The sequence below is a fragment of the Aquarana catesbeiana genome, linkage group LG04 (genome assembly GCF_042186555.1).
Source record: "Aquarana catesbeiana isolate 2022-GZ linkage group LG04, ASM4218655v1, whole genome shotgun sequence".
NCBI lineage: Eukaryota > Metazoa > Chordata > Amphibia > Anura > Ranidae > Aquarana > Aquarana catesbeiana.
Window position 1 is genome coordinate 652,110,239 of NC_133327.1, and position 21,430 is coordinate 652,131,668.

The 21,430-nt window shown below is 43.6% G+C and overlaps 1 protein-coding gene across 1 annotated transcript in view; it reads left to right on the forward strand.

The window, feature by feature from the left end:
• PLEKHH2 (pleckstrin homology, MyTH4 and FERM domain containing H2) overlaps nucleotides 1-21,430 on the forward strand; it is a 219,621-nt gene that overhangs the window by 164,917 nt on the left and 33,274 nt on the right. The window contains exons 19-22 of the mRNA XM_073628463.1: nucleotides 628-740; nucleotides 11,706-11,885; nucleotides 17,030-17,127; nucleotides 20,534-20,711. Coding sequence (XP_073484564.1) covers nucleotides 628-740; nucleotides 11,706-11,885; nucleotides 17,030-17,127; nucleotides 20,534-20,711 — 569 coding nt within the window. The remainder of the gene's footprint in view (nucleotides 1-627; nucleotides 741-11,705; nucleotides 11,886-17,029; nucleotides 17,128-20,533; nucleotides 20,712-21,430) is intronic.

The window sequence follows — 21,430 nt, forward strand, 5'->3', positions numbered from 1 at the left end:
GCAAGCATGAAGGTATCCTCAGTGTGCATAGCAGAATTATCCCAACCCAGCATTGGAGGAGAGAGACCAACTGAAAATGCGGAAAGACCCCCTGGGATCCTCCTCATAAGCCCACCTATTGCCAATTGATTCTTCTGTGTAGGGACCTGCAGCATCCTCATTTGTCCTTTCTTCCCCAACTCTGGGTTGGGTCCACCTTGTTGTACACCCGTAAGTCTACCACTGTCTGATTTCCTGTAAATGCAACTTCCTAACCAAGAAAAATCCAACACAAGCCAAGGTTTGTTCAGTTGTATATATCCCTATTGACCATGTTTGAGATTTTTCTCCTTGCTACCATTAAAGGAACATTTTTGGTGGAATAGTGGTGGGTTAGACCCTTAGGTGTCACAAGGAAGGGAAAATCCTTACCAATAGGGACTGTAGCGGTAGTGTTGGTAGTACAAATCCTGAGAGAGGGCTTTTAGTGTTTCAGTACTGAATGCTTGGTTTCGTGCTCTTTTCTAAGTACATCGAGTCAACCTTTTTTTAATTAGTTTCATCCCATGAATTTCCTCCTGTCTATCCCAAGGTCAGCTATGAATTCCATGCCTCATGTAAACTGACTGTTATTATTTCCTTATGTAGGTACCCAGATTTGGAGACATCCAGCATTATGTCACAGTAAAGAAGCCATAACATCCCCTCTCACTACATTACCGTCAGAAGCACTGCAGACAGAAGCTATCAAATTATTTAAGGTGAAAACTTTGGCAATATTTTCCATTACACTCATGTTTTTATAGAATAAATAATGAGATGAATTATTAGGGTTTTTATGGAGGCAAAATATGAAAACACTGTCACAGAGAGATAAAATAAGTCAGAAATGTGTCATTTAGGCCAATCTTAATAGCATGGCAATGTAGCTATTCTCCCTATTCTCCCTATATGCCTCAAAGATAGCAAACCTTTGAAAAGCTTTTGTCACCCTACCATGAGAGAAACTTCCAAGCTATTATTGTTAACGTCTGAAAATGCCAGTTGCCTTGCTGTCAAGCCACTCAGACACCACCCCTATGTGTCATTCATTCTAGGGCTGTGTGGATCAGCCATGATATTATGAAGAACCATGCTGGGACAGACTATTATGTTGGCACAGATGCTCCTATGGTTTTGTGAATATCTATGGTGGCAATTCCCCTATTATCCAGTGTATACAGTTACGATGATTGTGGACCTTTGACTTTATTTGACCTTCTTGATGAGCCAAAGGCTATTAATTATCCATTGTCAACCAGGGTTCCCGTAGAACCCTAGCATTCCCCTGAGGTTGGTAGGTGTTCCTTAGCCACTTCAATACTGGGCACTTTCACCCCCTTCCTACCCAGGCCACTTTTAATTTTTCAGCGCTGTCCCACTTTGAATGACAATTGTGTGGTCATGCTACACTGTACCCATATGAAATTCTTATCCTTTTTTTGAGACAGATAGGCCCCTTTCACATGATAGACCCGCTTGGATCCGCATGTCCGTTTTTCAGGCGGATCCAAGCGGGCCACCCATTGACTTGTATGGGCAGGCTAATATCAGCGGGGATGTGTCCGCTGACACCCGCCTGCCATCCGATCCAACGAAATACGCTCAAAACAGACGGATGGCGATACGTTCGCCATCCGTCCAGTGGATCGGATGAAAACGGACATGCTGTCCGTTTTCATCCGATCTTCCCATAGAGATAAGTGGGGCTCTGACAGGTCCACCCCTGCAGAGTAAGCAGAGAGGGCCATAGAGCTTCTTTTGGCGGTATTTAATCACCACTGGGTTTTTATTTTTTGCTAAACAAACTTTTTGCTAATATTTTTGCTAAACAAACAAACAAAGAATAAACAAAATTTAAAAAAACATTTTTCTTAGGCCCCTTTCACACGATTGGACCGTTCAGTTCCGCCTGTCAGTTTTGACGGCGGACCTGAACGAGCGCTCCATGTTAGCCTATGGAGCGACGGATGTCAGCGGAGACATGTCCGCTGACATCCGACCCCGTCCGATCCGCTAAAAGCAGACGGATGGCTCTACGTCCAGGTCCGTCGCTGGCGGATCGGATCAGGTGAAATCTGATGAAAACAGACATGCTGTCCGTTTTCATCCGATCCCTCCATGGGCGGCAGCGGTGCCTGACAAGCCCCTCCCCGCTCAGTGAGCAGAGAGGGACCTGTCATCCGCCGACTCAGCGGAGATCAACGGACAGATCTCCCGCTGAGCGGACCGAGGCGGGCTCCGTAGAAACGGAGTCCGCCTCGTGTGAAAAGGGCCTTAGTCTTTGTTAAAAAATTTTGCAAATATGTAATTTTTCTTCTTCACTGATATGCACTGCTGAGGAGGCATCGATGGTCACTGATAGGCGGCACTGATAGGCACTGATGAAGAGGCACCGATGGACACTGATAGGCTGCACTGATGGGCACTGATAGGTGGCACTAATGGGCGCTGATGAGGCTGCACTAATGGGCACTGATGAGGCGGCACTGATGGGCACTGATGAGGCTACACTGATGAGGCTGCATTGATAGGTGGCACTGATGAGGCCTTTTATTTCTAGAAATCTGGGCTAATTTTATCTAAGCTTTAACCTGCTCCCACCCCACTCTAAGGCCCATACTAACTATCCTGTAAGGGAAAGATGTGTATACTTACCTATTCTAAGGGTTCTCCAGTCCAGTCAGGTGATCGGCTCCCAGCACCGGCTTCAGGGGCGGGAAGGAACGGATGCCCCATAGTAAGTCTTTAAATTATGTCACTGAAGCCCTGGTTCACATCAATGCGGCTTTCAGTGCGATTTGTACATCCGATGTCACTGCAGCTTGCAACTTTATTTAACAGAAGTCACACCGAAGGGTCTGTTATGGTCTTTGGGGGGGACCCCACGCCATTTTTTTTGTGAATTTTTTTTTAGCCGGCAATTTTTTTTTTTACATTCAGCTGTCAGCGGGGAAGCTGGCAGCTGTTGTTAAGGATGCGGTGGTTGGCTTCCCGACCCGCTCCTTAGCAACCAGCTATATACATTGAATAAAAAAAAAAAAAAAAAACACAAATAGCAAAACGCAAATCGTGGCAAAATTGCAGTAAATACACGGTTCCAAAAATGCAGAAAGCACAGCAAAAACCACTGCAGAAACACTCAAAAGCAACATGCATAGATGTGAATCGAGCCTCACTTCCTGTCTCAGTGATTTCTTGGGTGTTGGGATCCCCAGGACAGGAAATAAGTGGAAATCTCTCTGGCGGGAGCACAGACACCATTATAAACCCAAACAAAGCTGGTAATTCCAATCTCTCCAAAGCTAAAACAATACATTTTTTGACTGGAGTTGATTTTTAATTAAGAAACCATAGAGAAAGGATTGCGTTCATAAGATGTAAGATGTTTGTTCAGGATATTGCTACTTTCTAGTGATTTTCCAGTTCTCATGCACTTCAGTCAGGTTATGCCAGGGCTGCGGCCTGGTTCAAATTTACCCTTTTTACAGCGGCATTCATAACGCGAAACATGAAACCCAGAGACACTTATGTCATCGGCGCAACACACCTACCATAGACCTCAGTGGGAAGCAAGCACTGGAGGAGCACAGCTGCTGTAAATCAATGACATATGTGTTAGAATAATTTGGACAAGCGTCTAACTGTGGAGCATGCTGGGAGGTCATGGCTGCCTGTTGGATAAGATATCCGGCACCTCATTCTAAAATAAATTCAGTGCCTGGTAAAGCCTGACACCGGCACACCATGATAAGTGGATTCCTCTTCTTATTGACCCCAAAGTGGTCTGGAATCCAGATAATGAGCTCTACTTATTTCTACAACTCCTGTCTGCCAATTACTGGAGAACACTGCTTAATGTGAACTCACAGAGATAATAATACGGGAGACATAAAGTGAACAGACAGCTTTTGATGCACTCTATACTGTATATACAGATGGAATTAATGAGAAAGCCGGTATAGACATTTGTGAATGATGACACCCTTTTGGATACACCCTTTTCCTTTCTCTAACACCTACGTCTAATAGCAGTTACCATCAAGAAGATAGATAGATAGATAGATAGATAGATAGATAGATAGATAGATAGATAGATAGATAGATAGATAGATAGATAGATAGATAGATAGATAGATAGATCATAGTCAACAGTCTTTGACTAATAATTTATAAACAGAGATAGATAAGTAGCTAGATATATGATATATATATATATATATATATATATACATACACATGAACTTTAATGGCATCCCAGTCTTAGTCTGTAGGGTTTAATATTGAGTTGGCCCACCCTTTGCAGCTATAACAGCTTCAACTCTTCCGGGAAGGCTGTCCACAAGGTTTAGGAGTGTGTCTATGGGAATGTTTGACCATTCTTCTAGAAGCGCATTTGTGAGGTCAGGCACTGATGTGGATGAGAAGGCCTGGCTCGCAGTCTCCACTCTAATTCATCCCAAAGGTGTTCTATCGGGTTGACTCTTTGCAGGCCAGTCAAGTTCCTCCACCCCAAACTCGCTCATCCATGTCTTTATGGACCTTGCTTTGTGCCTTGGTGCTCAGTCATATTAGAACAGGAAGGGGCCATCCTCAAACTGTTCCCACAAAGTTGGGAGCATGAAATTGTCCAAAATGTCTTGGTATGCTGATACCTTAAGAGTTCCCTTGACTGGAACTAAGGGGCCAAGCCCAACCCCTGAAAAACAACCGCACACCATAATCCCCCCTCCACTAAATGATTTAGACCAGTGCACAAAGCAAGGTCCGTAAAGACATGGATGAGCGATTTTGGGGTGGAGGAACTGGCCTGCACAGAGTCCTGAACCTCAACCCGATAGAACACCTTTGGGATGAATTCAAGCGGAGACTGCGAGCCAGGCATGGCTCGCAGTCTCCGCTTGAATTCATCCCAAAGGTGTTCTATCGGTATGAGGTCAGGACTCTGTGCTCATCCACGTCTTTATAGACCTTACTTTGTGAACTGGTGCGCAGTCAAGTTGGAACAGGAAGGGGCCATCCCCAAACTGTTCCCACAAAGTTGGCAGCATGAAAAGCAACCTGGGCTTCCATAACATCTCAGCAGTGATCACCTCCATGCCGCACCACATTGATGCAGTAATTTATGCAAAAGGAGCCCCAGGCAAGTAGTGAGTGCATACTATACAGTACATGGACGTACTTTTCCTTTTTTTTTGGTCTTATGTAATATTCAAATTTTTGGAGATACAGAATTTTGGGTTTTCACTAGCTGTAAGCCATAATCATCAAAATTAAAAGAAAGAAATGCTTGAAATATATCATTCTGTGTGCAATGAGTTTTATTTTTTGAATTACTGAAATAAATGAACTTTTTGACGATATTCTAATTTTATGAGATGCACCTGTATATAGAAGGAGATAATCCATACGTCAAACAAATGCAAAAAGATTTCCAAGCTCAAACTTATGAACCGGCCAGCAAGGTGTGCAAACTAAAACCCTGTTCTTAGTGCATACTGTTAGACAAGTCAGTTCGGTTGGTCGCTGGCTGGTTGGTAAGTTTGTCTGTTTATAATCAGCAGTAATGCCTCCTACATACGGCCGGATTTTCCGACAGGAAATGTTCGATGTGAGCTTGTTGTCGGAAAGTCCGACCGTGTGTACGCTCCATCGGACATTTGCTGTCGGAATTTCTGACAATAAATGTTTGAGAGCAGGTTCTCAAATTCCGAGCGTGTGTACACAATTCCGACGCACAAAGTTCCACGCATGCTCGGAATCAAGCAGAAGAGCAGCACTGGCTATCGAACTTCATTTTCTCGGCTGGGCATACGTGTTGTACGTCACCGCGTTCTTGACGTTCGGAATTTCCGACAACATTTGTGTGACCGTGTGTATGCAGGACAAGTTTTAGCCAACATCCGTCGGGAAAAAAAACATGGATTTTGTTGTCGGAATGTCCGATCGCGTGTGCGGGGCATTACAGTTTTTATAGCTGCTGAGTCTTACTTTTTGGAGAATTGACTGTAGCTCCTATTTAATTTTTAAAACAGTGGCAGCCACATAGATAGATAGATAGATATTGTAAACATGTATAGTTTCTTATATATGAGTAGTGTTGTGCAGCTCTCATCTTATTTGCTATTACTGTAACAATGAGCAACTCTGATCTGATCAACACGAAGATTTGTGCGCACGCCAGTTGTCATCTCCCCTATTCTGTGCCTTATATTGCATATAAATGTGTTCCAAACTGTTTTGAAGTATATCAGCAGAACAAAACATTAATGAAACAGATTAACAAATTGAAAGAATGTGCACTACTGACAGCTGTATAAAAAAATACAAATAAAAATGGTGCCCCATTATTTCTCTGAATAACATGGAAATTAAAATGTGTGCCTTACGTAGAACCTATTGTAGGACAGGCAGGAATATTAATAATTGTCTCCTGGTTGTCCAAGTGTGTGTAATTTTTTTTTTTTTTTTTTTTGGAGCAGCGAGAGAGTTGGAAAAACATTCACAAAGGTCATGCACCTGCTTGATAGTAACCAGATGCTGTGGCTGCATTGTATATTTTAGATTATAACCGCAGGTAACATAAGTGACCACAAGAGGGAGCTGGAGTCTTTAGAATGAAGTATAAGATAAAGGTGCAGCAGATTCTGTATATAATGTTTATATATAGGTATGGGAACAATTCTATGGATGTTTGTAAATGGTTCTTTTACTTTATGTGATGTGTACGGTTCATTATTGCTCACGTTAGTCTCGTACTATTGCAAACAGTTATTATGAATATCCCTAAGCTAACTGCAATAGTTTAAAGTGGTTGTAAACCTCAGACACGAAATAAGATCAAAGCATATCCCAGGGGTCTCAAATTGGTGGTCCTCCGGCTGTTGCAAAACTACAAGTCCCATCATGCCTCTGCCTGAGGGAGTCATGCTTGTAATTGTCAGCCTTGCAATGCCTCATGGGACTTGTAGTTTCGCAACAGGTGAAGGCCTCCCAGTTTGAGACCCCTGCTCTATAGTGTGTACTTGTCTCAATTAAGAGCACTAAGTGTCATTTCTGTCTGCTGCTTCTTTCCTCTGCTGTCAGCATGACAAGTTTTCCTGACACCAAGAGAAAAAAGGTGACAGGGGAGGGACCTCCAGCAGATTGACAGCCTTAGCTCTGTTCCTGTGTGCTGTGTGAAGGGGGGGGGTCTCTTTCCTCCAATCAGCATGCAGAGCAGTGTAACTTCAGCTCTCTGCCCCCCCCCCCTTTTCTAACAGCTCAGGCAAGTTAATAGATTCTGGACTTTGAACTGATGTAGAGAAGAGAAGGCTGCAGATAAACAGGTACAACTTATGTAGGAGGATTAGTTTCAACTCTGTGTATCACCCGAGGCCACTTGCTTCACTGGGTATATGTAGGGGTTTACAACCACTTCCCGTCCCGGTTCATACTGGTGCGATGCGGCAAACCCTGCAATTCAGTGCCAGTACCCGCATCGCACCTGAATCGCACACTGGTTCACACTGAGATCTGCTGCAGGTGCCAATGTAAAGTTAATGACACCCCCAGATCAGTCTGCAGATCGCACTGCGAACTGTTAAATGGGGTAGGAATCGGATCGCATAGGTCTGAACACATATGCAATCCGGTTCCAGCGCAGACCAAAAAAAGGGTCCTGCACCATTTTGGTGTAAATGCGATGCGATTTCAGCCATACCATTTGTATGGCTGAATTCACATCGCACAGACATCGCATGTGATCTGAACAGCAATGCAGTGCGAATCGCATGGGATGTCTGTGATTGCACAAGTGTGAACCCAGCCTTAGTTTACTTTTATTGTGGAAATGATATCTGGGGAAGTCAATTTGATTGGCAGTTTTCTGCCCACCCCTTACAGCTCTAGTACCCCATGCTATTGCCCAGATTGCTTCTATTTTATTCCACTACTGACTGCATAATAGCTGTGGCCATTGTGAGCCTTTCCAGGTGTGGAGCAACAAAATATCCCAAAATGCTTAAACAGCCAGAGTGGGTGCAAAACCTTGCGGTCCATTGTTTATAGTATCCAAAAAAAAGATCATTTTGTTTATTGGCAGTTGGTAAGCGTTGGTAATTCAGATATATTCCTCAGTAGCCACAAAGGATTTATATCCACTTTTCGTGCACCAATTTTCTTTGCAAATCCAGATATTATCTTGTAAATGTAAAGAATTTCTAAGCGTATCAGCGCATAGTGGTCATGCGGATACAGTCTAGGTTGCGGGTGCCACGTCTTATCTTAATTGATTAGAAGAAAATGAACATATTTGGGCTCAAGACTTTATAGGCACAGTAATTACTAGATGTATGATTAAAATACTAGTTTATTAGAAAATATTAAAATAAAGAGTAAAATAGAGGAACATATGGAATTCAGTTCATGATCACACAATTTACAAATTATGCACTCCATACATAACTAAATGGTTGTATAAAACAATTTGAACAGTGTTGAGAATCGAAAATTCTGATCAATATAGTTACATTATGTTGAACCAGAAGCTATGCGGTAGTAACAATCAGATTCTGTATTGGCTCAATACAGCCATGAGACAATACAGAATCTGATTGTTACTACCGCATAGCTTCTGGTTCAACATAATGTAACTATATTGATCAGAATTTTCGATTCTCAACACTGTTCAAATTGTTTTATACAACCATTTAGCTATGTATGGAGTGCATAATTTGTAAATTGTGTGATCATGAACTGAATTCCATATGTTCCTCTATTTTACTCTTTATTTTAATATTTTCTAATAAACTAGTATTTTAATCATACATCTAGTAATTACTGTGCCTATAAAGTCTTGAGCCCAAATATGTTCATTTTCTTCTAATCTTGTAAATGTAGCAGTGACATCATCACTGTGCTGTACATAGACTGTGCAGACAGCAGAGTGGTGGGAGGGGCCCAGCAGGCACCACCCACTACAGGCTGCCTGCAGAAAAATACAGGAGGGGGGCGGAGACCAGACCAGTCCCCCTGCACAAGGAGAGAGAGCAGAAGTGAGCGGTCTTTATTACAGGAAGTTCCTGCACAGAGGGAAAGTCTCACACTGGATTACTGCACAGATCTGGAATAATTACTTAAAGCAGACCAAGATTCAAGAATGCATATGATGATTGGATTTAGACAATATTTTCTTATCCCGGAGTTCAGCTTTAAATCACCCACCAACATTCAATATCTTTTTTTTGAAAATTCTTTTTATTGAGTTTGCATAAAAAATAAAACAAAAACAAAAAAGTTGCATAATACAGCCTCTGGGCATACGCCGGCTGAGGTAACAACCATTAAAACAATCCTATACATTTATACTTATCTATAGAACTTCTATACCTTAAACTACCCCTGTCATTAAGATTGGGAGGACTGGGGGAGGATAGTGTGTCAAACATTCAATATCTTAAATCACTCACCAACATTCAATAGTAAAAATCAGCACATCGCTTAGTGAAAACATTACACAGCACACACAGTAAACATTGTTAGGCACACTTTTAACTCTTTGATCGCCCCTAAATATTAACCCCTTCCATGCCAGTGTCATTAGTACAGTGACAGTGTAGATTATTAGTAGACATGTGCAATTTGCTTTGTTCCACATTCGTTTTTTAACAAATTTAGACAAATTCGTTAATTCGGAAATATCCGAATTTTTGAATTTCAGAATTTTTCTGAACATTCGGAAATTCGAAATTTCGGAAATTCGAAAATCTGAAAATTCGGAAATCCAAAAATAAGAATGAAATCCGAAAATTCAAAAGAACGAAAATCCAAAAATAAGAACGAAAAATCCGAAAATTAACAAACCCAAAAATTAAAAAATCTGAAATAATAACTAACTCATAATAACTTACCTATTACTAACTATTAAATTATAGGTATTTGGAATTCCTTTCAAATGTGGCTGTTAGTGAACGTAGCGAATATGAATTTATCTGAAGTTACGAATTATCCATAATAACGAATGCCGTATCTAAACAAATGGAATGTAACAAATGAATAATAATAAATAACAATAATAATAATAAAAACATATTATTGTTTATTGTTATTTTGTTCCATTACATTTGTTTAGATGTTGCATTTCAAATGATTTGTAACTTGGATTCATTATGTTCATTAACAGCCAAATTTGAAAGGAAATTCCAATACCTATCATTTAATAGTTAGTTATTATTAGTTAGTTAGTTATTTCGAATTTTGGGATCTTTGTAGTCTCGTTCTTTCTAATTTTCGAATCTTCCTTTCTTATTGTAGGATTTTCAAATTTTCGGATTTTCGAATTTCCAAATTGTCGAATTTACAAATTTTCAAATTACGAATTTTCAAATTTACAAATTTCTGAATTTTCAAATTTCCGAATTTTCAAATTTCCGAATTCCGAATTTTTGAATTTACGAATTCCAAATGTTCGAATTTCTGAATTTTCGAATTTACAAATTTTTAGAATTTCCGAAAAAAAAAAACCAAAAAACAAATGAACCCCAAAACGAACAAATTTTTCGCCAGTGCACATGTCTAATTATTAGCACTGATCACTATATGATGTCCGTGGCAGTTAGTCAGTTCCTCCCCAGCATCAGTTAGTGTCAGATTGCCCACCGCACTCACAGTCCTATTATAAGTCGCTGATCGCCATCATTAGTACTATAAAAAAAATCCAATATATATTGTTTGTAAACTTTCACGCAAACCAATTAAAGTGATAATAAAGTCTCTGTTTTTTTTATTTTTTTTCTAAAAATAACAAACATGTCATACTTACCTGATCTGTGCAGTTGGTTTTGCACAGAGGAGCCCCGATCCTCCTCTTCTCGGGGCCCTTGCCGGCGCTCCTGGCCCCTCCCTCCTGTTTAGTGCGCCTACAGCAAGCAGCTTGTTATGGGTGCAAGCCGAGACGCTGCTTTGTGTGTCCATTCAGACACTGAGCAGCGGCCTGGCCCCGCCCCCTCATTGGCTCACTGACTTTGATTGACAGCAGTGGGAGCCAATGACGCCTGCTGTGTGTCTTGGCCAATCAGGAGAGATAGTCCTGGACAGCCAAGTCTCTCATGCAACATCGCTGGATCGTGATGGGGCTCAGGTAAGTATCAGGGGGGCTGCTGCACACAAATGTTTTTTTTATCTTAATGCATATAATGCATTAAAATTAAAAACCTTCAGACTTTACAACCACTTTATATACACTTATTGGATTTTTTTTTCTTACCAAAGACGTACCAGAATACATTTTAGCCTAAATTTATGACAAAATGTGATTTTTTAAAAAATTTTATTGGATATATTTTTTATTTTTTTTTTTACATTTTAAGTCTTTTTTCATTTATAGCTCAAAAAATAAACCCAGCAGTGATCAAATACCACCAAAAGAAAGCTCTATTTGTGTGAAAAAAATGATAAAAATGTCATTTGTGTACAGTGTTGCATGACTGAGCAATTGCCGGTTAAATTAGCGCAGGGCTGAATAGCAAAAAATGGCCTGGTCATGAAGGGGGTAAAACCTTCCGGAGCTGAAGTGGTTATGTAACATGTTTTTTTCATGTATGTTAAGTGAAAAAAATAACTGATTACAATGTGATGTTTGTTCGTTGTTATGATTGCTGTGGTTGGACTGGTATAACTAACTATCATGAACTGTCACCTCTTTGTAGACTTGCCAGCTGTTTCTGAACGCAGCGATTGACTCCCCCGCTATCGACTATCACGTGTCCCTGGCTCAGAGCGCCCTGCAAGTGTGCCTCACCCACCCGGAGCTCCAGAATGAGATCTACTGCCAGCTCATTAAACAGTCCCGACATAGACAACCACAGAACCAACCAAGTCCTATTCAGGTACACCATCTGTTAGGGATCTGATTAGGAATAGATTGTTGATTATGTTTTATAGGCCTGTCGCCTTTAGATGGTAAGCGATGTTATTGTGGGCCCTGTAAGATATTATGTGCTGGGAGAGGGAGCTAAACTCTTCTTAGATGTAGCACCCTGATATTTAGGCAGGGTTGCTCCTAAATTTACCTGCCAGGTGTAGTTACCTTGGCCAATTGTTATGGATCAATTGATTTCACCCTAAGTCTAGAATTGCTGCACTTCTCTCTTCTGCCGCTAGGTAGCCGGGTACCTGGTGGCATTAGATAAGACAAGGGCAAAGCAAGAACAGATCAGGAGTATATGGGGTATCTCAGCCAAAGGGCAGGGGTTTTCTTGAATCCCTTGGCCTGCTGGAAGAACTTATATATTTGGGTGGAGTCAGGTGATCAGGGTTCTGTGCCCCCTGGACGGCTGTCTGGGTGGACGTGTGATATATTGCCCGAGCTGCTAGGCCAGAGTTTGGTCCTATCCCGGGCACATCTGGCTGCTAGGCTGTCTGAGGGCCTATCTAGAAGCAGGAGAGCAGCGCAGGGTTGGGACTGCGGCTTGCAGTCCAACCAAAAGTGATGTTTCTGCCGGCCGGAGAACCTGTCGTGGTCACAGGTAAAGGGGAAGCTGTCGCCACTAAGGGACCACCCACATTATTACCTGGGACCACAGTAAGTAACTGAAGCAAGTACCGAAGCAGCATTCTCACCAACCGGGGATGGTGAAGAATCGGCAAACTTCAGTGGGTATCAAGCCAGGGACGCAGCCAGCGGGGGTGACACTTGCAGAGCAGCCTTGTGTGTCAAGCCAGGGACCGAGCAGGACAGTGGGATGAAGCTTGAGAAGTATCTGGAGTGCCAAGCTAGGAACCCAGCAGAGAAACGGGGGTGACTCTTGAGGGAGATACTACTATGAAGATTGGAAGAGTTCAAGGGATTCAGTGGCAGTGAATCATCTAGTCTAGTGAGATAGAGACTGGGAGCTCAGTGGGCTGAAGAACTACAAGAAGTGATTGTAGTGGAAGTGATGGAACTATTACACTTTGTGTTAGAAACTGTTAAAGACTGTATGCCATAGGAGACAGCATTCCTACACATGCAGATGTGGTGTCTTGCTGGATGCATTTCCCCGTGTGGCTGTCCTCCTGTAGAAGTCTCGGTGTCTGCCAATTAACATTCCAACTACCTAAGGGTGTCCTGGCCCTAACCCTCTCTCCCAAAGTTCTGTTTAAGAGAAATAAAATCTCTTTGCATTCAAGAAGTGTCTGGCGCCCGTGAATCTAACTTGCATTACACCCACTATGACTCACAACCCTCTCACTACGGAAGGATGTCAGCAGTTCTTGGCTTTAAAGGTTCTCATTAGACTAGAGGAGGCCTGGGACCTTGCTACATATACATTACTAGCTTATTTTTATGCATTGGTCCTGGCTAGGAGGCCACACAATCCGTGGAATTCACTAAGCTTCCTACACCATTATAATGGCACAGGAACCTGGCACACGTGCTGTGCTCCACATTGACAAAGCTGATAGACCTTTTTCGGGTCTATCTGCGACACCCACGCCAGTTTCTTTATCAGAGTGAGATAGAAGCTGGTGCAAGGTCTGCTCCTAATTAACAAAGGGAATGCGGCAGTCTTCATTATAGAAAACTGCCGCAGACCCCTCCAGTTTGGACCTGGTTTACAGAATATGAACTGTTAGCATGTATCTCACCTCCGTTTCTGTGTAAAGCCTGCACAGGCCTTGTCTCTCCTAATCTCTGCTGAGCTGGGGGGGGATAGAGTAATGTGGAGCATGCTGTTCCAGCTGTACTGTTCTGTGCTGTGTCTGTTATAGACACAGCACAGAACATGGAGCAGATCACTCTTAATTAGCAAAGGGGTTTGCACTTCTTTTGTTAACTGGGTATACCATCTGCTCTGTTTTCTACATTTAGAAGAGTGGTGCAGGCTTTATGCTTGTTCCACAAAGATTTTGCATTATTTTTTTATCTCAGACTTATATTGGGGCTAAACACACTGATTTAACTGTTAGACCCCTTTCACACTGAGGCACTTTACAGGCACTATAGCGCTAAAAATAGTGCCTGCATAGCGCCTGTAAAGAGCCGCTCCTGTCTCTCCAGTGTGAAAGCCTGAGTGCTTTCACACTGGAGCGGTGCGCTTGTAGGACGTTAAAAAAACTCCTGCAAGCAGCATCTTTGGAGTGGTGAAGGAGACCGCTCCTTCACCGTTCCTGCCCATTGAAATCAATGGGGCAGCGCGGCTATACCGCCGGCATAGCGCTACTGCAGCAGCGCTTTGCGATGGTCTTAACCCTTTCTCGGCCGCGGGGGGTAAAAGCTCCCCGCTAGCGGCCGAATAGCGGCGCAAAATTGACGGTAAAGCGCCGCTAAAAATAGCGGCGCTTTACCGCCGCAGTGTGAAAGTAGCCTTACATTAAAGAATGTCTTGAATAATAACTTATAGATACTAGTGTGCTTCTGTTAGCTGTCAACCATCAAGTGGCTGGTGTCATAGGGGATCATGTGTTCACCACCATGACAACTGCAGGTCAACCAGAGGTTAAGATGGCAGCTTCCTTGGCTCTAAAGAATAGTTACATAGTAAAGCCTCATACACACTTTTAGATTTTCTGCAGATTTTTGTCTTCAGATTTACCAAAAACACCCACTACAGGCCGCCTACAAAAAACTACAGGAGGGGGCGGAGACAAGACCAGTCACCCTACAATGTAGTGCAAGGGCCTACCTGATTGCATACAAATTGAATCTCTGAAGGGTTGACGTCATATTATATGGTTTTGGTAAATCTGAAGACAAAAATCTGCAGAAAGTCTAAAAGTGTGTATGGGGTCTTAGTCTGGTTGAAAAAAGACACAAGTCCATCTAGTTCAACCAATAAAATGGGGGAAAAAAATCTATTCAATCCTATACCCACAGTTGATCCAGAGGAAGAAAAAACCCAGTAAAGCATGATCCAATTTGCTCCAGCAGGGGAAAAATTACCTTCCTGATCTGTCAGGTCTCTCACTTACCAGACCGGAGAGTCCACTAGGGCAGAGGGTAGGCTCCCTTACGTATCCGACTCGCGGCCCCTGGTAGAGCAGACAGGAAGCACAGGAGTGCGGAGTGGTATGAGAGCCTGTGCAGGAGTCTGTATTCCGGAAGCTAGCAGTCTTCAAACAGCAGATGATAGTCAGGGGCACAGGCAACGGATGCTGAGCAGGAGCTAAAGACAGGTCAATACACAGGCAGGGTTCGGCAAAACAAGCCGGGGTCAGATGCAGGCAGAGGTCAGAAGAGTCCAAAAGGCAAGCCGGGTCGTCAACAGATCAGGAACACAGGAACTAGGAACAGGCAACAGGAACTAGGCACGGGAGCTGTTGATCAGGCAGCACTGATCAGGGGGAGAGGGAGGCCTAAATAGGCTGATTGGCGCCAAACGCCACGCCCGTGTGCGCTCTGTTACGCACAGACGCCCGAGCGCGCCCCGGACAGTGGCGCGCACACCAGCACCACCAGGCAAACGCATAGCAGCGCCCACAGGCGAACGCGCGCTACGCGAACGCGCGTACGTGCCCGGGCACCACTGCGTCCGCCACGGCCAGCCGGAATGCCAACACCAGTGCCCATAGAGGCAGGCGCCTTGGCACCCGCAGGAACGCGCACACCAACGCGCCCCGTCGCGCAGCGACGCCCAATCAGGTAACCTCTCTGACATGATCCCTCGAGAGGCAATCTGATATTCCCTGGATCAACTTTACCTATAAATGTTAGTATCCAGTTATATTATGTACATTTAGGAAAGAATCCAGGCTTCTTTTAAAGCAATCTACTGAGCTGGCCAGAACCACCTCTGGAGGGAGTCTATTTCACATTTTCACAGCTCTTACTGTGAAGAAACATTCCCATATTTGGAGATAAAAGTTCACTATATGGACCCCCTTATGTCATTATACATGCTGATCATGAGAATAAATTCATTTCCTCTAATATTTCCTCATAGCTGAGCTCCTCCATGCCTCCTATCAGTTTAGTTGCCCTTCTCTGCACTTTCTCCAGTTTCCCGATATCCTTTTTGAGAACTGGTTCCCAAAACTGAACTGCATATTCCAGATGAGGTCTTACTAATGATTAATGATTTGTACAGGGGGGCAAAATGAGTCCATACCTCTCCTAATACAAGAAAGGACTTTGCTCGCTTTGGAAACTGCAGCTTGGCATTGCATGTTATTATTGAGCTTATGATCTACCAAAACCCCCAGATCCTTCTCCACCATTGATTCCCCCAGTTGTACCCCCCCCCCCCCTAGTATGTAAGATGCATGCATATTCTTAGCTCCCAAGTGCATAACTTTACATTTCTCAACATTAGTTCTACTTTAAAGTGTATTTCCATTTTGCAGTTAAATTATGTGTTTCCATTCACACAGCATGCCTATAAACATTGTGTATATATATATATATATTTCTTAGCTATCTAGTTGTTGCTTTGGAGAAGGATTACATTTAGGACCATATTCTGAATAATTGCAAATTGCAATTGAAGTGAACAACTATGTGAAAGTGCTTTAACATGCAAGCCGTAATTCCCCTCTCATCCCCGATGTTAATTCAAAGTAGAACTCTCGGTAGGAAAATGCAAGTTAAAGGTTAAAAACAGCAATTTTTAAATGGTGGGATTGGGAACATACTACAAATAGGCTGCAAAGGTGGAAATATGCTTTAAAAGACATCTTATTCAAAGGGTTAGAAATGTTTACTTCTTATGTCTGTTTTGATCAAGTCTTATCCAAAATGGCATTACTACCCCTCGAAGATTGTAAGCCCACCAGGAAGTTAACCAAGCCGACCATCCTTACCTTGTGTTGGTTTCTGCATTTGCTTTGTACACATGTAATGTGTTAAAATGAACCATGCCCATGCAGGACAATATAAAGTGAACATACTTGCCTGTATTAGTCATAGGATTACTTGTCTGGACACATTAGAAAGTTGCTAAACTGACCAGCTAATTACAGTATATTCCTCTGTCCCTACAGTGTAATTGTTGGACTATTTGTTCACCACACCCATAGTACGATGGCTCTAGTTACTCCTGTTTGTGTTTTCTAGGGTTGGCAGCTTCTGGCACTGTGTGTTGGGCTCTTCCTTCCGCAGCATCCATACATCTGGCTCCTAAAACTTTTTCTGAAGAAGAATGCTGATATCAGGTAGTCTGATTATGCATGTATACTGTATATGAGCCTGAAAGTTGCTCTTTGGAACCATTATCGATGGGTGAATCTGCCCGGGTTCAGTGAACTCTGTTTGAAATTCGGCAACCTGATCTTAAAGTCTAAGTGCAGCCAAAATAAAATGCAGAAAAATCAGCACAAGGGACATAACATACAGTCAGTAGGACGTGTCCCTTGTGCTAATGCCTTTTCTTTTAGTTTAAACTCTCCATGCCCCACCACCTCTGCCTCTGTAATCTTAAGTGTCTTGGAGGTTAATAGAACTAAGGGGCTGTCACAGGCTCTCATCAAGAGTGCCTGACAATGCCCTGATTTTCTGCCGAGCTGCTCTATTCATAGAGGTTGTACTACAGCTTCCATGAATTAAACAATATATGTGAATGGAGGAGGTACAGACATCTCAAGTCTCCCGGGACTCGCAGGAGCCTCCCGCATTTGACAGCAGGCTCATGGACACCCGCGAGTGCCACAGAACGCATTTGAACAGCGGCTGCGAACTCTTCTGTACACCAGCCTTAATGCGCTCAGTTGCTAGGCAAATTAGCTGAGCCTAGCAACCAATCATGGCGCACACATGGGAATGATTTCACCGCACGGGCTCACCTCCCTCTTCCCTCCTCTCGCTGACGCAGGCACCACCCATGGACCAATGAGAGCCGAGCTCAGGAGCTTCGTTCGCAGCCGCTGTTCAAACGCCTCCTGTGGCAGTGAGTGACAGTGCAGGCAGACTTAGCCGGGAGATTGTGCCGCACTCGCGGGTGTCCGTGAGCCCGCTGTCAAATGTGGGAGACTCCTGAAAATCGCGGGAGACTTGAGATGTCTGCACTGGTTTAGCTGCATTTAATTGGCACTGATCAGGCTGTATTTAATTGGGGGGGGGGGGGGGGGTCGGCGCCTCCTTGAAATGAGTTTGCCACCTCCCTGAAATGAGCTTTTGCAGGTTAAGATGTCTGGAGGTGGACCTATCAATTATCAGCCTGTCCTCCATTCATAGATCTTAATTCATTTATAGAAGCTGTAGTATGGCTTCTTTGAATGTTAGAGCTGGGCAGAAAGGATGGGCATAGTGGGGCACTCTTGATGAGAGCCTGTGACAACCCCTCAGTTCTATTAGCCCCCACTGCACTGGAAGAGGAGGATTTCACCTAAAAGAGGCATCAGCACAAGGGACACCTCCTACTGACTGTAAATGAAGTCCCTTGTGCTGATTTTTCTGATTTTTGATTTGGCTACACCTAGGCTTTAACCTCAATAATAAGAACAAAAAAAGCAGCAAAGAGATTGATTGACAAAAGAGCTAGCAATAAGAACTCAAGTATAGCTTTCTAGCTGACCCTAATCTTTCCCTTTGCAGTTTATTTATTTATTTCAGGTACTGAAATAAGCGCCGTCAATTTACGCAGCGCTTTACATATCCATTGTACATTCACATCAGTCCCTACCCTCAAGGAGCTTAAAATCTAAGGTCCCTAACTCACATTCATACATACTAGGGACAATTTAGACAGGATCCAATTAACCTACCAGCATGTCTTTGGGGTGTGGGAGGAAACCGGAGTACCCGGAGGAAACCCACGCAGGCACAGGGAGAACATGCAAACTCCAGGCAGGTAGTGTCATGGTTGGGATTGTGAACCAGCGACCCTTCTTACTGCTAGGCGAGAGTGCTATCCACTAGACCACTGTGCAGCTTTCCCTATCCTTTCCCTAAAACAGCCTCCAATACACTGGCACTATGGCTGCCCCGTGTTCCCCCTTTTTGAAAGTGAGAGGGTTGCGTTATACAAAGCCCCCTTAGTGGCCCCTTAAAGCCAGCTGGCCATAGTTCAAAGACCCTTCAGTGTATTATGGTTTAAAGAAATCCTCAAAAGCGTGTCCGCACGTAAATTTGCTGGGAGAACGAATCTCGAACCCTCAGTGTCCTCCCCATGGTAGTGGTGAACCTGAACCTCATTCCTGGCTGCATAATCCATATCCTCCTTAAGTGGTTCATGGTGAAGACCAGATGCTTGATATGCACTTCCTACCACTGATGCTATAGAATGTCCACACTAGCTTATGGTATGAATATAATTATTGTTTTTCTTTAAAACCGCTTGGCGACTGCCATATAGCAGTGTTACTGCTACAGGGCAGCCTCTGTGCGCAGAATCACATATATGTACATGATTCCACACTTCCCGGGGGGCAGGCGCGAATGTGCGCCACCGTTGGTTCGCTCCCGCGATGATAATTCACAGAGAGAGCCAATGGGCAGGACCGATTCGATGTCTGTCAGCCGGCACCTGCCAGTGATTAGGTACAGAGGCAGAACAGCAGTCTGCCTATGTAAACAAGGCAGATTGCCATTCTTTCAGGATGGAAGGCATGGATCCTGTGTCCCTGTAAGGAATGACTTGTAACCTAGATTTTATATACACTATATTACCAAAAGTATTGGGACGCCTGCTTTTACATGCACATGAACTTTACTGGCATCCCAGTCTTGGTCCATAGGGTTCAATATTGAGTCGGCCCACCCTTTGCAGCTATAACAGCTTCAACTCTTCTGGGAAGGCTGTCCACAAGGTTTAGGAGTGTGTCTATGGAAATTTGTAACCATTCTTCCAGAAGCGCATTTGTGAGGTCAGGCACTGATGTTGGACGAGAGGCCTGACTCGCAGTCTCCGTTCTAATTCATCTCGGGTTGAGGTCAGGCCAGTCAAGTTTCTCCACCCCAAACTCGCTTATGCATTTCTTTATGGACCTTACTTTGTGCACCGGTGCGCAGTCAGGTTGGAACTGGAAGGGGCCATCCCCAAACTGTTCCCACAAAGTTGGGAGCATGAAATTGTCCAAAATGTCTTGGTATGCTGACACCTTAAGAGTTCCCTTCACTGGAACTAAGGGGCCAAGCCCAACCCCTGAAAAACATCCCCACGCCATAATCTCCACTACCAAATGATTTGGACCAGTGCAGAAAGCAAGGTCCATAAAGACATGGATGAGTGAGTTTGGGGTGGAGGAACTTGACTGGCCTGCATAAAATCCTCACCTCAACCCGATAGAACACCTTTGGGATGAATTAGAGCAGAGACTGCGAGCCAGGCCTTCTTGTCCAACATCAGTGCCTGACCTCACAAATGCATTTCTGGAAGAATGGTCAAACATTCCCATAGACACTCTCCTAAACCTTGTGGACAGACTTCAGCTAAAGCTGTTATAGCTGCAAAGGGTGGGCCAACTTAATATTGAACCCTACAGACTCAGACTGGGATGCCGTTAAAGTTCATGTGCGTGTAAAGGCAGGCGTACCAATACTTTTGGTAATATGGGGTAGCTGTGTGTGTCTGCATCTAGTAAGTATGTTCATCTGACAGTATTCTACTTTTTTTTTTCTCAGGACGGAGGCTGGAAAATACGCAATTTACTGTCAGCGTTGTGTAGAAAGAACACAACAAAATGGAGATCGTGAAGCCAAACCTTGTAGGATGGAAATTCTGTCCATTCTGCTCCGAAACCCGTATCACCACTCCTTACCCTTCAGTATTCCTGTGCACTTCATGAACGGCACTTACCAGGTATAATAACCCGCCACTGCTCCGATCACTACTCCCTATTCTGCCCTCTACCTCTGAATATATAGAATGGAAGAAACAAAGCTTATTCTGAGAAGACTAAAGCCGGCCATAGATGGATCGGATCTTGGCTGGTTCAGCAGGGACCGGTAAAAGATTTGATCCATTTATGGACAGGCTGGTTGTACTGAAGGCGATCCATTGATGGACTTCACTACAACCAGCCTGTCAGATTGTTTACATGCGAACACCGCCGGTGACTATAGCTGCCGGCAGTGATCATTGTGTTCTGCCAGCAGGTAAGGCTCCCTGCTGGCAGAACACAATAGTGCTGCCGGAAAGATTCAACTGTGGTGATGGGGGAATCCAGCAATTTTCTTTACTTCCACCCGTGCTTGAAGGAAAGAAAATTGTGCAATCTATGGCCTGCCTAAAATGGTTATAAACCTCAGAAATAAAATATGAACAAAGTATATAAAAAAAATATGTGTACTTGTTTCAGTTAAGAGCACTGGGGGGTTGATTAAAGGCAAATAGACTGTGCACTATGCAATGTTTAGTTTCTCCAGAGCTTAGTAAATGAGGTAAAGCTTCACTATAGAAAGAAAATCCAATCACATGCAAGGAATATTAAAATAAGCAGCATTTTTGCTTACATGTGATTGGATGATGGAAGTCAGCAGAGCTTCTGCTCATTTACAAATTGCACAGCCTATTTGCCT